The following is a 14972-nucleotide window of genomic DNA, read 5'->3' as shown; positions in this document are numbered from 1 at the left end:
AATGGGTGTTTCAACAAGACAGTGTCCCCAAACACACCAGCAAAAAATTGTGAAGTTTATTCACCTTTTTAAACACAATGTTATTATGAACATAACTGTAAATCAAAAAGTGTTAAGCTATTTGTCAATTTTTCCCTTACAATCTAAGCAATGGTAATGGAACTGTTTTCTTTTTACAATCTGGATATGTGGGTTAAGTTAGACCAATATCATAATAATAGAACTCTTTCTTCCTTAAAGCCTTGAAAAATATTAAACAAAACTGCTTTGAGTTGGTTTAAAATGCCAGCTGTATTGTAATAATAAAATACTAATATTGTGAGGGAAAATACATTCATGCAGTTAAATAAATCCGTTGGGTTAATAATGGTAGTAAAGCATCATTAAGTTTTAAATATCTGCTTACTTTATTTATGTCAGTATTTCACTAAATACCTGGAGTCAAAATTACCACAGTAAAATTTAAACATTTTTATTTTGCTGAGCAACTGCCCATTTATTTTCAGTGTAACAGTTTAATGTAATAGTCCTGTTATAGTATTATGCAATATTGTTCACCAAAGATATGTTTAAAATATAAAATCAATTGAAAGAAAATGATGGAATTTCTCTAACAAATACCACTTTTACTGCTATTACTTTTTAATACTAAAAGTGTAACCCTCGCTGTTTTCAAATGAGCCAAATGAGACATAGTAAATAAATGCTTGCCTGGTGGGTCTCTTCAAATTCCTTATGAGTGTGTATGTGCATGACTGTTTGTCCTATGTCTCTATGTTGTCCCATCAGTGGCAACCTGTCCAGGGTGAACCTTGATTCTTGCTTTGTGACCGCTGGAGATCTGCATAGAATGGTGTCTGTTGGCATAAAAAGATGACCAAAATGGAAAGTTGTCAAGGCATTGCCCAAACTAAATTCCCCTGATCCACCTAAGCTTCCCAAAAACACACTCTAGTATGATTCATTGCCACCACTAATTGAAGAAGACCCAGACAATTGGTTGTGATTTTTTTCAACCAATTGTCAAGGGATATTCCCCCAAGAGGATGACAGGCAAACATTTGACATGTGGCAAATATCCTATCATCCCCATCTGTTCGCATTGTTCCAACAAACTGGATGCAGCCCAGACATTTTAAACAGACTGAATATGAACTGAGCTTGTACATGAAACTCATGATAAAAAAATACCACTTCTGGTTGCTGCTTAGAGGAGAGACTCCCTATTCCATCTCAATCCTTAAGGTAGTGTGATTGTCTTCCTACTACAAGTTTCAGCATGACTGAACAAATTTCAGCAAGACCTGAACAGATCACCAGCATCTCTTTTATGATTTTAGGACAGTTGTGTTGTGGTCTTGTGCTACTTCCCCTCTTTTCTCCTCCCTTCCATGATGCTGATTCTCTCTGGCCTCCTCATGCTGTGTTGATGATTTACCTGTTTGCAATTACCGCATGGGGACTGGCTGGAGTCCTCAGTGGTTCCTGATTGTCCAAAGTGGTTACAACTATCAAGACTCCTTGTGCTTTCCTGTACTTTTTGAGCTCAAACAACCTTTCTGGAACATACCTCAAATCACCCCATCAGATCCTTTCTTAGATTCTCAAGTCACTTTGTGATTAGGACTACAAGCTCTGCTTAAGGCTTTTACAAACACACAAGACATAACAGTAGACAGATGTCAAGACATGTCAACTAACTAGTCACCGCAAACTTTCAGTACCTTCCTAAGTACTCCATATGGTTCAGGTGACATTTTTCGGGTGGACTTTTTTCCAGTACCTAACTTACTTGGTGTTCCTGAAGAGCAATGGCTGGAAGACTGACGGGCAGTGATTTGTATTTTGTTTCAAATCTTGCAAAAAAGAGATGTAGGTCTTTCACTAGTAGGGAATGACTGAAAACTCAAAGATGCACCTTTGGCTCCAAGCACAGCACAGAGGATAGGATAGGATAGAGGGAAATTAAATTGCTCAGAGGATGGAAGAAGCAAACTGCGCAATGAGAAAGTGACCTTTAATCAACCTCAGGTCAAGATTTCCCCAAGCAGATAATTCCATCTAAGGCAGGCCTGCAGGCTAATTCAGGTTGGGCAAAGAGAAAGTTTATTTCTCTCTTCTTTTACGGAGCCTTAATTGATGAGGTTATGGGTGTCAGTAGCTGAACGAGCCCATAAAGTCTACCGTCTAGACGAGAAACTTTGGGCTTTCCTTCCAAGCAGTTTATCTTCCTCATGTCTAGACAAACCAAATTAGTGATTACACAGATACTTAACAATGAATTGGTGGGGCTCCACCAATTTGCCATAGAGTTTATGAAAATTGGTTTCTGTGTGATGCTGTGGGGGTACTTCTCAATGGGAAATGCGGAGAATCTGCTCAACATCAACAGATGATAATGGATGAGCATAGGGGAACCCTGGAAGAAAAACCAAATCGAGGCTGAAAACGATTGGAGCAAAGGGTTGAGGTATGGATCCAAGGAGGACCTCGAGGATGAACATACAGTCTGTGGAATAGTTTAGATCAAGTCAAACGTATGTCTAAGTGTTGCTCAGTCAAAGTACAGAAGTACAATCTATAAATGCAATGGAGAATCTGTTGCAAGATTTTAAAATTGTTGCTCAAAGATGCTTTCCATTCAGTAATAAAGTTATTTTGCAAACTTGAGTGAGCAAAAGAATTTGCTCTCCAGATGTACAAGGCCTGTAGGAACATTCCCCAAAATACTTCCAGCTGTCTTCTTCTTCTCTTTTGGCTTTTCCCTTCAGGCGTTGCCACAGTCTGTCTCCATTTAGTCCTGTCCTCTGCATCCCCTGCCCTCACATCAACCAAGTCCATGTCCTCTTTCACCACATCCATAAATCTCCTTTGTGGTCTTCGTTTAGCTGGTTCTACCATATATTCACTTAAAGCGGATTGATCACAGATCCTTGCCATACGTTTAGATATTTTGAGGAAAACATTTTTAAATGATGTAATTTTCTTTCATTACAAAATTTTATTATTTGTGTTCTTGTGTCACATCAAACCCCAATAAAATACATAAAAGCTTATTTCGTATACTGCTCTTATTGCTCTTCAGTCATCATCACAGCTCATTGTTTATGAATGCCAAAGGAACTGCTAAGTATTTCACCGTCACTGACTACTGTGCAGACCTCAAAATGCAACTTTCCACACATCACACAACAGATCTGCAAACCAAAGTGCCACTTGCCTCTGCTTTGGCATTGCCTCTTTCACATCTCACCCAGATATAGCCTATCTACCTACCTAGTTTTCTTATACCCAAGTTCCATTATTTTAGAAATTGGGTATAAGAAAGACTATACCTGTCTATCCTTCATCAGAGTTCTCAGTCTTGTATCTATTTTTATTTCACCCACATCCGAAATGAATCCAGACTTGATTGCACTGATTACTCACTGGGAAGATGTAGTTGTTTTATCCTCCTTTCCTGCCTCTCTGTGTGTGTATCTGTGTGAGAGGTCTTGATTGCAGAAAAAAGATTGGTTCCTGAGGACTGTGAAGAGTCCCACCAGCTGCAATGGCTTCTGCTGAAGCGCCTCCTTGAATTAATCAACCCAGCCAATGTCACTCACAATGCAGACTCTGCAGCTTTGTTTTTTTTTTTTGTTTGTTTACTGTTTGATATTTCTGTGTACAACTGTTTTTTTGGGGGGGAAGAGGAGGTTGCTATTAGCGGTGTCAATGAATATTAAAAGCACTGTGCAACATTGCTTCATTGACTGTTGTACAATGCCTCTGCAAAGTAATTATAGCGCTTTACTTTCTATTTCATTTTATGTTGCAGACTTATTCCAGATTGTATTTAATAATCTACTTCCTCAAACTTATACACACAGACATCTCATTATGACAATGTGGAAAAAGGGTTATGAGATTTTGCTAATTAATTAAAAATAGAAAAACAAGAAAAATCACATACGTAAATATTCACCTTTGTTTAATACTTTGTTGATACACATTTAACATCAATTACAGACTCAAGGCTTTTTGAATATGATGCAACCTGCTTAGTTCAACTATCTTTAGGCAGTTTCACACAGTTTTCTTTGCAGTTCTTCTCGATCTCCAATAGGTTGGATGGGAGATTTATGTGCAACTGTTTTCTGATCTCTCCAGAGATGTCCAATGAAATTCTAGTCTGGACTCTATGCTCCAGAATGTTCACACAGTAGTTTTGAAGCCACTGCTTTGAGATCTTGGTCATATGTTTTGGGTTTTTGTCCAGCTAAAAAATGAACTATCGCCCCAGTGTAAGTTCAAGGTGCTTTGGAGCAGGTTCACATCCAGGATGTTCTTGTACAATGCTGCATTCATCTTTCCCTCTTCCTCACTAGTCTGCCAGTGCTTCTGCTGCAAATAAATCCCATGGCATGATGCTTCACTGTAGGAATGGCATTGGTCTGGTGATGATTCATGCCTGGTTTCCTCCAAACTTGATGCCTGGCAAACACAGCAGAGTTCAACCTTTGTCTCAGGTGCCTTTTGGCAAACTACAGACAGGCTACAATGAGCCTTTTATTAAGAAGTGGCTTTTATCTGGCAACACTACCATACCGATTGGTGGAATACTTATGTGATATCTTGATTCCAGTAAATTTTATTAACTATTTCATACAACTTATTTAAAAAAAAAAAATTATATATATATATATATATATATATATATATATATATATATATATATATATATATATATATATATATATATATATATATATATATATATATAAATCCTGACCTATCCCTTTAAGAGCACAGAAATGGGAGGAGGAGGACAGAAGGCGGTGGGGGTTGGTTGGGGGAGGTTTGTGTGCCTTTGTCTATTTCTTACCCCCCAGCGGTAAAATGCAATGACCGCCCCTGCTCACTTGACCTGTCATTCACTGTGGGCTCGGACACAAATGCCGTCCAGTACGCATGCGCCGTGTGGAGTATTCCGCGCCTTCTGCAGGAGCTGTATGAGCTCCAGGGCTCGGTGATCTTCCTCCTGGCACAGCATCACGTTTGTTCAGTACCGAGCCCAGCTGCCACAGTCGCGGTGCTTCCCCAGAGAGACCAGTCTTTGCATGGCTAGATGTCTGCCGAGCCCATCGCTCCTCTCCCTCGCTGCCTTTGTGGTTGTTTTTCGACAGAAAACTGTCCTTTCCCGGTATCTGGTGAGTATGTTTGGGTGCGAACGGGCGGTTGCTCTGGTCCTGGAGCTCCGTAGCTCTCCACCGCTGGTTGTTTCCTCCCTCTCAGGCCTCCTCCAGAACGTGGTCAGCCTCGTCCTTCCCGTGGTTAGCCTTCACTTCTAGCAGCCCCTCCGAGATGTTGGAGGACAACCTAGCGTCAAGGCTAGATGCTAACTTAAGCAATTGCCGCAGAGAAAACGGAGCACATTTTTAGCAGCTCTTCAACTTAAACAGGACAGGTCAGCATTTTATTTACAAAAAACATTTAGCGATAGATTGAAACGTAAATGTGGAAACTTGTTACCTCGGTCCTCCGGGGGTATTACCCCAATTAGCCAGCTAACCTTGCTGCTCGGCACTGTTTGTTTTTAAAGCGGCGTCGATGTGTTGTGTTCCTGCTCACCATGACTCTCTGACCTGCTTACGTGTGAATTAGCATAGACTTCTGAAACAGAAATGTGAAAGTCTAGATATTTTCTTTGCTGATTTTAAACTAATTTAACTAATGAATGCTTACGCTTTAAGCTTGATTCTGAAAGGCGCTTCTGCATATTTTGCTCCGAGGTGTGTTATTACAGTATGGCTTCCAATACTTGCACTAGTTTTTTTTTTACCCTAAACCGTTTTGTCATAACGAATCAACAAATCTTAGTGCATTTGATTTTGATTTATGTGACATGAATCCGTATGGTACATCATTGTAAAGTGGAAGATAAATAATACATGGTTTCTCAAAAGAAATCTGAAAATTGTGGTTTGCATAAGTATTCAGCTCCCTGCACTCTGACCTCAACCTAAACTCCCATGCTAGGGAGGGATAGCTGCAATGGCATAAGCAGCCAATAGGCAACGTATGATTGAAAACTTACGGCTCACACCGCCTTGAACATACCATGATGATGCATGGTGGTAGGTGCATCATCGCTTGAACCTCGCCTATGGTGAGGTTTGACCTTTCAGCATAACAGTGACCCTAAGAGAAAAAGCAAAACTTTCAGTCTACAGATGTGCAAAGCTAGTGTTGACCCTTAAAGACTTGCAGTGTTGCAGTCTCGCTATCTTACACATTAGGAACTCAGAATAATAACAACTGCACAGTTTGACTTGTATATATTGAATAACTTTAAAACAGTGTGTCATTCTTCCCCCGTTTCACATAATGCACAACGTTTTGTTGATCGATCACATAAATATGTTGCAGTTTATGGGTTTTGAATACTTCTGTTCGGAACTTGTTCATCTAAGCTGGATAGAAATAATTGAAACTGAAATTATTTGGATTTAAGGGGTTGAAATGAAGATGAGGACTTCATTCAGTGTTTAAGGCGGTGTTCTCATATTGTAAATTTAATCTGTGTCTCTGCTTCAGCACACCTGGCTCCAATATAAGCTGAGCAGCAGAGCTCTGTAGAGTGAGTCAGTTTTACCATTTAATTAAAGTGTGTAGGACAAGGGACGCATCTAAAAGTTGCGGGACTCCGGCCCTCGAGGGATGGAGTGTAAGACCACTGGAATACATCCTCGGTGCATTCAGAGCTTACTGAATGCAAAATGAAAAGCGTCAGTGAATAAGCTATTTGTTAATTCATTTACTCGTCAAAGAAAATGTGAATCTTCGGTCTTGATGCAAACAAAGTATGTTTGTTTTGTATTGAAGTTGTTGATTACTAATGAGGAAAAAGTAGCTTCTTTTAACTGACAGATTCTTTAGTGTATATGAGAATCTGTCAGTTAAATGAGAAAAAAAAACATAAAGGCTACAGACGCTTGCTTTGATGTATAATTTCTTAATTTTCTGTTGGATATAAACTTTTGCAAGTTTTCTCTCAAGGTTGAACAATCAACCAACCAAGCATCCTATTGATTACATCTGATATGTGGGCTTACAGGCGATTTTTAAAATCTGTGCGTTACATTCTCTTTAAGCTTGCTCGTATATAAACTCCATAGTTTCTCAAAACGTCTCTGCCTTTTCTTTAAAGGAAATCCTGATTTCTGCTGCATGCTGGCTCTTTTGTACTCTAATCTCCCATCTTTCCTGCTTTGATTACAGCTCTCATGGAGTGACCTGTGATTTTCAACGTGTGTGTGTGTGTGGGAAACTGGGATTTCTCTCCAGACCTGATTCTTCAGACACTATCAGATGTTATGTAGGGGCTGCATATTAGAAAGTCTTACCATGGCAATAATATTGCGATCATGGTATGTGGCAGTTGTCTTCCTTCTTCTCTTTCTGATCTGTACGCCCATAACTCTGTGGCCTTTAGCATTCAGGACAAGGTCATTTGTGTCCAGTTTAAGCATCTGCTGCCGTGAGAATCTGTCCAACTAGATAAATATTACATTAGCATAAACAATCCAAGAATATAACAGATGGAATATATTAGCCAAAAATTATAGCGCTCCAAACAGTGACGATATAATTGCAGTCCTAATGTCATGTAATAAAGCAGCTCAATGATTGAAACAAGGGGAAATAATTGTAGCACAGAAAAATATTAATGTATCAGATTCTTTTTATTGTTATTACATTAAAAATCTTTTGTTTATGTAATACTATGTCACTTTACATAAAACTTGATTTAAAATTATAATTTTCCGTTCAGAAATATGAACTATAAGAAATATAAAATAATAGAACAGATTACTCCCACGCTAAGACATTTTGGCTTAATAAATAGGTTAAGAAAACATCTGAAACATAAAGCTGGTCAAACTTTGTACAGAATGATGGCAAGTCGTATAGTTTCATTTAAATGTTGCAAATATTTCAGCAGCATTGTTGTGTCTCGTGAAGCTTTCAGGTCTCATTTCAGTTGAGTGATATATCTTCTCCCAGATGGTAGATTAACCCACGACTCGGTGGCCCTCTTGACTAAACAGTAATGATTCAGTAGGCTCCCTTTTAGTATTCCTCCTTCAAAACGATCACCAGCGAAGGGACCAAGAGTCTGATGACTCTCTAGCCGTCCTTACTGATCGTTGCGGTCTTCCTGTCAGCTAGACTGCAGTTCCTGTTGCCAAGATGGGAAGCAGCTTGTAGGGGAGGCTCTGAAGACTGCCGTGGTGAGGATGGAGGAGGGGAATTTTCTCCTGCTTTAGCCTCCCGAGGAGTTGTTCTCGCTGCAGCGCTTTCCTCATCAGTCATGTGGACTACTAGATATTTAGCACTGCTGTACCACTGATCATCTTTATAGGGGAGCTGCTGATGCTGATAAATATCTATATTTAGCCTTTTTTCTGAAACTGCCTATAAGGGATGTGATGCTTGGTCTCCAGACCACCTCCAAAAGAACTTTTCTTGTTGTTTGATTCTCATCTGAAGGAGTCGCACTGCGGTTGTATCATTGATGCCTGTAACACTCTGGTTTGGGCTGAATTTGGTGGCATAGTTATGCGCCATCTCTTTTAGTATTATTGCCTGATATTGTCCTAAATTAAAGGCCTCATTGTCAATATACATTCCTGGCATCCTATTGCATGATTCTGGATGGGATGTATTAGAAAGCAAATGAACATTCTGGCATCATTGTGAAACAGACACAAAGCACAGACTAAAGGATTAGTGACTGGGTCAGGACATCTCCAATATTGCAGCTGCCAAGAGGTGCTTTCTGGCAGGACAATGGACCCTACCACTAAACAAAAAATGGTTTTATGAGCTTGAGTTTAAGGTGTGGACTGCTTGGACATTAGAGGCCCTGCCATGCTAGTTGCAAGACTCAAATAATCTACTGTCAATGTTTTAGTGCCAGAGAACAAAAGTTATGCCTGATTTATGTAATTCAGGCTGTGATTTTTACCGTGATAAAAGGTTTTTGTTTATATTTTACCCAACCTCTATCTGAACTGTTAAAATTTTGCAACTAATCTATGGTTACATACCTGAAGGTATATTCCAAAAAACCTGTCTTCAAGTTACAGAAAGCTCTGACGACTTGGCAGCTTTTGTGACCTTTTTCTTGGGTGGGAGGCTGTCGGAAACAAAAACATGCTTATCATGATTGAAACAGTCCATGTTAAGGCATTACAATACTACAAGATATTAAGATGGCAGTATCAGGTGTATTATTGGTAGGCAGAATGCATGTTCAATTGGAATAGATCATCTAACAATTACAGAACTTCTTTCTGATGTGAATATGGGACACACTGAAATTACTACGATAATTTATTCAGAATATATTATGGTCGCTGTTTATGACAGATTCACTGTCAGAACTAAAACCACGACATTTAATATAATCTTTTTTTCATATTATTATTAAAATTACACAATAACATAAATTTTAGTGAAACTTGAATAGAAAAACAAATTCTAGTATAAATAGTATATTATTCAGCAGCTAAGCAGGACATGAGGGCTTTACAATATATATATTTTTCATCATCTGTGACAAGAATGAACTCAAAACCAGCCTGTTTATCCTTGTAGAGATCTGGTTAGAATCTACTGCTGCAGAGTATAATTTCTGTACAAAAAAAAAAACCTGATGACTCTGCTGATGGCAATCTGGCACAGCTGTCTCTTTAGGTCAGAATCCATCTTCTACCTCAGGTGCTCTGTGAGGTCAGATATTAAAGAAAACGCAGCCAATGCACCCGGAAGGCCAAAGCAGAGGGATCATAGCAGCTTTTATTTGTTTATATATTTAATGTAGTAAAGAGGAAGTGCTTACTGGTTTCCCTGATTGTAACGGACAATATTGTTTATTTTACCGTTTTTGAAAATGAATTCCCTTACACTGTGTTGATTTGCAATGTCCAGCTCTTTCTTTGTTACAGCTACAGAATATTTTTAAACTTGTAATTAATAGTTCACAGAATAACCCTTTTTATGGACAGAAAATGAATTAAATTCTCAATTTAGGGTTGGCAGTGAAAATATTTTCACTCTAAAACATGTTTTATGTTGGTGACATTAATTTGTGTGTGTTTGTGTCTGACTTATAGGAATCCCAAGAGCTTGACCAGAAGACCACGCTTTGCATTGTGACGTTTCACCGCCACAATGCTGGGATTGCAGGGAAATTCTTCGACGCCCAAAGTGTATCGCTGCGTGGCGTGTTCAGACACCTTCAATGGATTAGCCTCCCTACTGGTACATCAGGCTACTCATGCGAGTACCGAGCCCAAGAGCTCTACCCCACCTCCATCACGACCTAACAACAGTCTGGTGGAAAGCCAGGTTACGAATGATGTCCCAGCTACTGAAAAGCCTGCTTCATTGGCTCATCTGTCTGACAGCCCTGCAAATTCTTTCTACATTTGTGATTGCGGGGACGAATTTCTAGACTTCCATCTCATGCTGGAGCATAAACGTTCACATGTCCGTCAGCAACAGCAACCAGTGGAGGATAATGTTTCCCTGCCTGGTGGAACAGAGAAAAATCATGTCTTTTCAGCCCAGCAAACATCATTCGCCCCCGTTCTAGAGGCAGGTTTAGACCTCAGCTCCCCCTCCTCTTCCAAGTCCTCAGGCTCTGAGGTACCCACATCAAATGCACTTTCAAGAGATGTGGCCTTGGAAGACAGTGTTGCCATGGTAACCCCTCCTCATGGCCAGCACACACCCCCTCAAGATGTCAGTGTGAAACCAATTGAGGGCATGTCTACCACAGGAGAGCCTTTGCCAGAGAGCAAAGAAGACATGGATTTGGAGGAGAACACCAATTCTGCCTCACTCTCTGATCAGCTGGAAAATGTGCAAAAAAACAACATCCTCATGAAGCTGTTGGCTTCTGCGTATCAGAACTGCTTACCGTCTTCCGAGTCTGAGAATGAAAGCAAACCCAGTGTCACCCCAAAGCAAGAAGACATTCCTGTTGATATAAGCCCAGTAGCTAAAGTCGAAGTGTCTCAGAACAACGATCTCTCCATTGTCCAGATGAGGCGACTGCTTGTTAAACCTGGAATAAAGACAAAGGCCCCACCCATCAGTAGAGTTTTGGCTTCAAGTAGGAAGAGAGTAGTCTCTCTTACTAAGACTATGTCTCCTGTTGTGGTTCTGGAGACCCGCCAAAAGCTCATGGATCCAACTTTAAAAGGGCTTTATGGAAGATATCAATGCGGCCGCTGTCGTAAGGTCTTTCCGAACTTGGACAGATTGACAGAGCATCATTTTTTGCACAAAAAAGAAAGGATTAAATGTTGCCGCCGTTGCAAACAGCTCATTATTGGACGGCTGCCTTTTTCAGACAATCACGTCTGCATTCAGATGAGAAATAACTGGCCAGCAAAGAATCTTCAAAACAAATCGCCCTTTGGCTCCAAAATGGTGCCATTTCATAGTCTGAGCAATGCCAAAAAGGTTTACTTCTGTCCATTGTGCAAAAACAGCTATGCTCGAAGGTGGAACCTTAAAACACACAGGTGTCACGGTGCTAGGTCGGGCGTCCAGGGTCAGGTCAGTCCTTCGTTGCAGAGAATGTCAATGCTGCGGTCAAACCTTGGTGCCCAGACGGCAAGAGTCGAGGATGCAATTGAAGGATTTAAGTCGGTCTCTGTGGGAACTGAAGTTGGTGCTCACATTAAAGTTGAGGGGACTTCTCAAGATTCAGGGCTGTCTGCAGTTTCACAGTTGGCTTGGATGCCTCCTGCAAGAACTTTCCCCCCATTTTTCTTAAAAGCCTCCATGATCGATTCTCTTCAGGACCCTTCACTGGCTTCCCTTGAGGAAGAAGATGAAAACTGGAAAATGGAGGAGAGTAACAGGGAAAACGGCAACGAAGGGCAGTGGACAATCCCCTTAGACGATGAGATTCAGGTGCTCAGTTCCACCAACAAACTTGGCAATAACAGACACCTGACTCAGTCTGGATCTGTCGAACACACAGAAATACCCCCCCATGCTCTGCCCTACTTTGTCAGAGATGGAGTAAGGCGTTACCCTTGTAGCAGGTGTCACAAAACCTACAGTAAAGCGTCGACTTTGAGACGCCACCTGCTACTGTGTGGAGTCAGGCCACCTGGGTTTGGGACTGTAGCTCAGAGTCAGTCTCACCGTGCCACACCTTTAAACACCACTAACATGAAACCAATGTTTTCCTGCTTTGTCTGTGGGAGGGCCTTCAACCGCAAAGACAACATGATGACCCACAGAAAGAGATGTCAGCTGAAGCGAACAATGTCTGGTCTGGATGGAGGAAGCATGCTGAAGGGCGACACACCAGCTGACGGTCAGATCCAGGAGGAGAACAGTGCCGGAAACTGGGGCATCATGTCTCTGCCATCTGTGCTCCCAAGGAGGGTGACGTGTGAGTGTGGGGTGGGATTTACATCCCCGAGGCTTCTCCTGGAGCATCTACAGAAGCATGCACAAGAGTCTTACACATGCCCAACCTGCGGAGAAACCGTTAATTCCTGGGCTGACTATGAGGTTCACCTGCAAATCCACATGCATCCTCAGCACAAGCTGGCAAAGGGACACCGATCGCAACCCCTTTTACTCAGACTGCAGCAGCCACAGCCCACCCAGTCAGTGCTTCCACCACCGCAGAAACCGCCACGCTCAGAGCCATCCCAACACCTACACCTACTCTCCGTAAAAAAGGGGCAGCGGATTGTGTGCACCCGGTGCGGGAATAGTTTTGCCACCCGCTGTTCCCTTCGTAGGCACATATCCTGGAATCGCTGCAAAGGCGTGCGGTCCGTGAACCCCCCCACAAATCCACCCAAAACCTTCCACTGTTCTCACTGCAACTCTGACTTCCCCAACAGCATCAGCCTCGTGTTCCACCAGAGGAACGGAGCATGCAAACCTGCCATCAAGCCCGTCCGCTGCCCTGTTTGTCTTCGCTGGTTCGGCACCATGGACAGTCTGCAGAAACACCTGCTCACTCACAAGCAGTCCGACTCGTTCCGCTGCGACGTCTGTCAGGGAACGTACCGAAGCCTCAAGTCGCTTAAGAATCACCGTAGGAGGATTCATCGCATTCTGGTCGGACAGCCAAAGTCAAAGCTGACTGCCGAATGCCATCTGGATTTAACTGACTGAAGGTCTCTCATGAAAATTGTGTGTATAAAACCAGAGTCCATTTTTATTATTTTTTATTCCTTTCATAATTTCAGATAACTTTCACTTTGCAGAGTCTAAGGGACTGTGGGACAAATTTGTAGGCTGTTTTAGAAAAACTTTTAGAAGTTCTTTTAGCCTGCCGCTGCTTATAAATTAGCTTTGTCACAGTGTGCATTTTAGGTTTGAATTTAATCCCTGCCATTTATTAGCCTTTTGAGTCTGTAAATTATTCCATAACTACTTAATAATCTAAATTCGTTCACGTTTGTGATGTAGCTTCTTGTTGTTCTTGATGTTAATAAACATACAAGGGTGTGCAATGTCTTGAGTGTATTTTTAGTTCTGATATATTGATTTAAGGCAAAAAATGTCTACATTTTTTTTGGGAATATTTTAAAGTTAAGTCATAAAGTTTGACTTGACTTAATATGCACTTCTTAGCACACTACAGCAATTAATAGAAGCATAACACTTAAACTCAGTGTAACCCACACAGGGTAACAGGTCTTAAGTGTAAATTTACATTTCAAGTCATGTATTTTTATTTTTTTATTTTTACTTTTTTCTTCCCCTCAAGGTTTGTATCCTTAAAATGTGTGGAGCGGTAATAAAGATGCATCAGAAAAGATTAATGTACTTCACTGTCTTCATTATAAAGTGTCAGGTCTTTAAATTAGAATTTTGTAGATGGAATAATTTATGTTTTGAGTAGTTAAAAATGTGGTTTGGGGATTTAATATGAAACACTAAACATATTGCAGTTGCTGCATCTAATTTGTACTTGATGTAAAAAAAAAAAAAAAGCTTAATCTCTGTTGCAAAATTAGAAGCCAAATGTGTTAATTTACCAAAAACATGCATTTATAATCTGCGTTGAACATGCCTTTAGTAGTAAATCCCCTGAATGTTGCCTAATATACTAAAAACGTATATTTGGGTGACACAAAAAAACGAAATTTTCTGGTATTTGTTGCAATGTTATTCACATACATTCAAATTAGATTTTTACACAGTTTTGTGTGATAGGAAGACACCTGACTGAGCTCTGGAAATAAGTAACAATTTGTTTTTCTATTTGTTTAGGTTGTGTTACCTTAATTTCAAATGAAACACACATTGGGACATTATTTAGGAAGCATTCATGTTCGGTTTTGTATGAAAACCAGTGACTTATTTGTCTGCTTTAGCATACAGGTATAAATAAATGTCTACAAAAAAATACCACCCTGTGCAGATGTATTGGTCAAGTGAATGTGTCAGACAACCAAAATAAAACTTATTTCAGCTTCCATTTTTTTCCCAACCCCTTTTGTATCTTCGGCAAAAGGTAGTAACTGGCTAAAAAAGTCCTAAGATTTTACACTGCAGACTGTCAAACTCCAGTCCTCAAGGACCGGTGTCCTGCAACTTTTAGATGTGCCTCTGCTGCACCACACCTGAGTAGAATAATTAGGTCATTAGCAAGGCTCTGGAGAACTGATCTACACAAGGAGGAGATAATTAAGCCATTTCATTCCACTGCTTTGTACCTGTGGCACATCTAAGAACTGCAAGACACTGGCCCTTGAGGACTGGAGTTTGACACCTGTGCTAGAGTCATCTCAATGTGAGATTACTCTAGCTACAGCTCACATTGTGGAAAGGTTGGTTCAAGAAGAACTAAAATTTAATTTAATTGTTTTTTCAAAGAATGATGCAAAAAGTAGAAAAAAAATAAGATGCTGCACAATTCTGCTAAAATATTTATA

The 14972-nt window shown here is 40.5% G+C and overlaps 1 protein-coding gene and 2 long non-coding RNA genes across 4 annotated transcripts; 1 reads left to right on the top strand and 2 right to left on the bottom strand.

The window, feature by feature from the left end:
- Positions 1-3953: 3953 nt before the first annotated feature.
- Positions 3954-4965, bottom strand: LOC122831386. The gene is made up of 2 exons (XR_006370689.1): positions 4865-4965; positions 3954-4473 (listed from the first exon to the last, which is right to left on the bottom strand). It is a non-coding gene; the product is annotated as an uncharacterized LOC122831386 (long non-coding RNA).
- Positions 4891-13852, top strand: im:7147486. 2 transcript variants are annotated; one of them, XM_044117454.1, is made up of 2 exons: positions 4891-5189; positions 10161-13852. In XM_044117454.1, the coding sequence occupies exon 2, from the start codon at positions 10219-10221 to the stop codon at positions 13201-13203; it is 2985 nt and encodes a 994-aa protein (XP_043973389.1). In that variant the 5' UTR covers positions 4891-5189; positions 10161-10218; the 3' UTR covers positions 13204-13852. The 2 variants fall into 2 exon arrangements, with proteins under 2 accessions (XP_043973389.1, XP_043973390.1); XM_044117455.1 differs by lacking the exon at positions 4891-5189 and adding an exon at positions 7279-7409.
- LOC122831385 lies at positions 5198-6808 on the bottom strand. The gene is made up of 3 exons (XR_006370688.1): positions 6100-6808; positions 5512-5652; positions 5198-5377 (listed from the first exon to the last, which is right to left on the bottom strand). It is a non-coding gene; the product is annotated as an uncharacterized LOC122831385 (long non-coding RNA).
- Positions 13853-14972: the final 1120 nt, after the last annotated feature.

This window comes from Gambusia affinis, linkage group LG05 (genome assembly GCF_019740435.1).
Source record: "Gambusia affinis linkage group LG05, SWU_Gaff_1.0, whole genome shotgun sequence".
Classification (NCBI taxonomy): Eukaryota; Metazoa; Chordata; class Actinopteri; order Cyprinodontiformes; family Poeciliidae; genus Gambusia; species Gambusia affinis.
The sequence above is the reverse complement of the archived record's forward strand: the minus strand, read 5'-3'. Positions and strand labels throughout refer to the sequence as shown.

What these genes read in the sequence shown, in the direction of transcription:
- im:7147486 (XM_044117454.1), top strand. Translation starts at nt 10,219, where the DNA reads ATGCTGGGATTGCAGGGAAATTCTTCGACGCCCAAAGTGTATCGCTGC.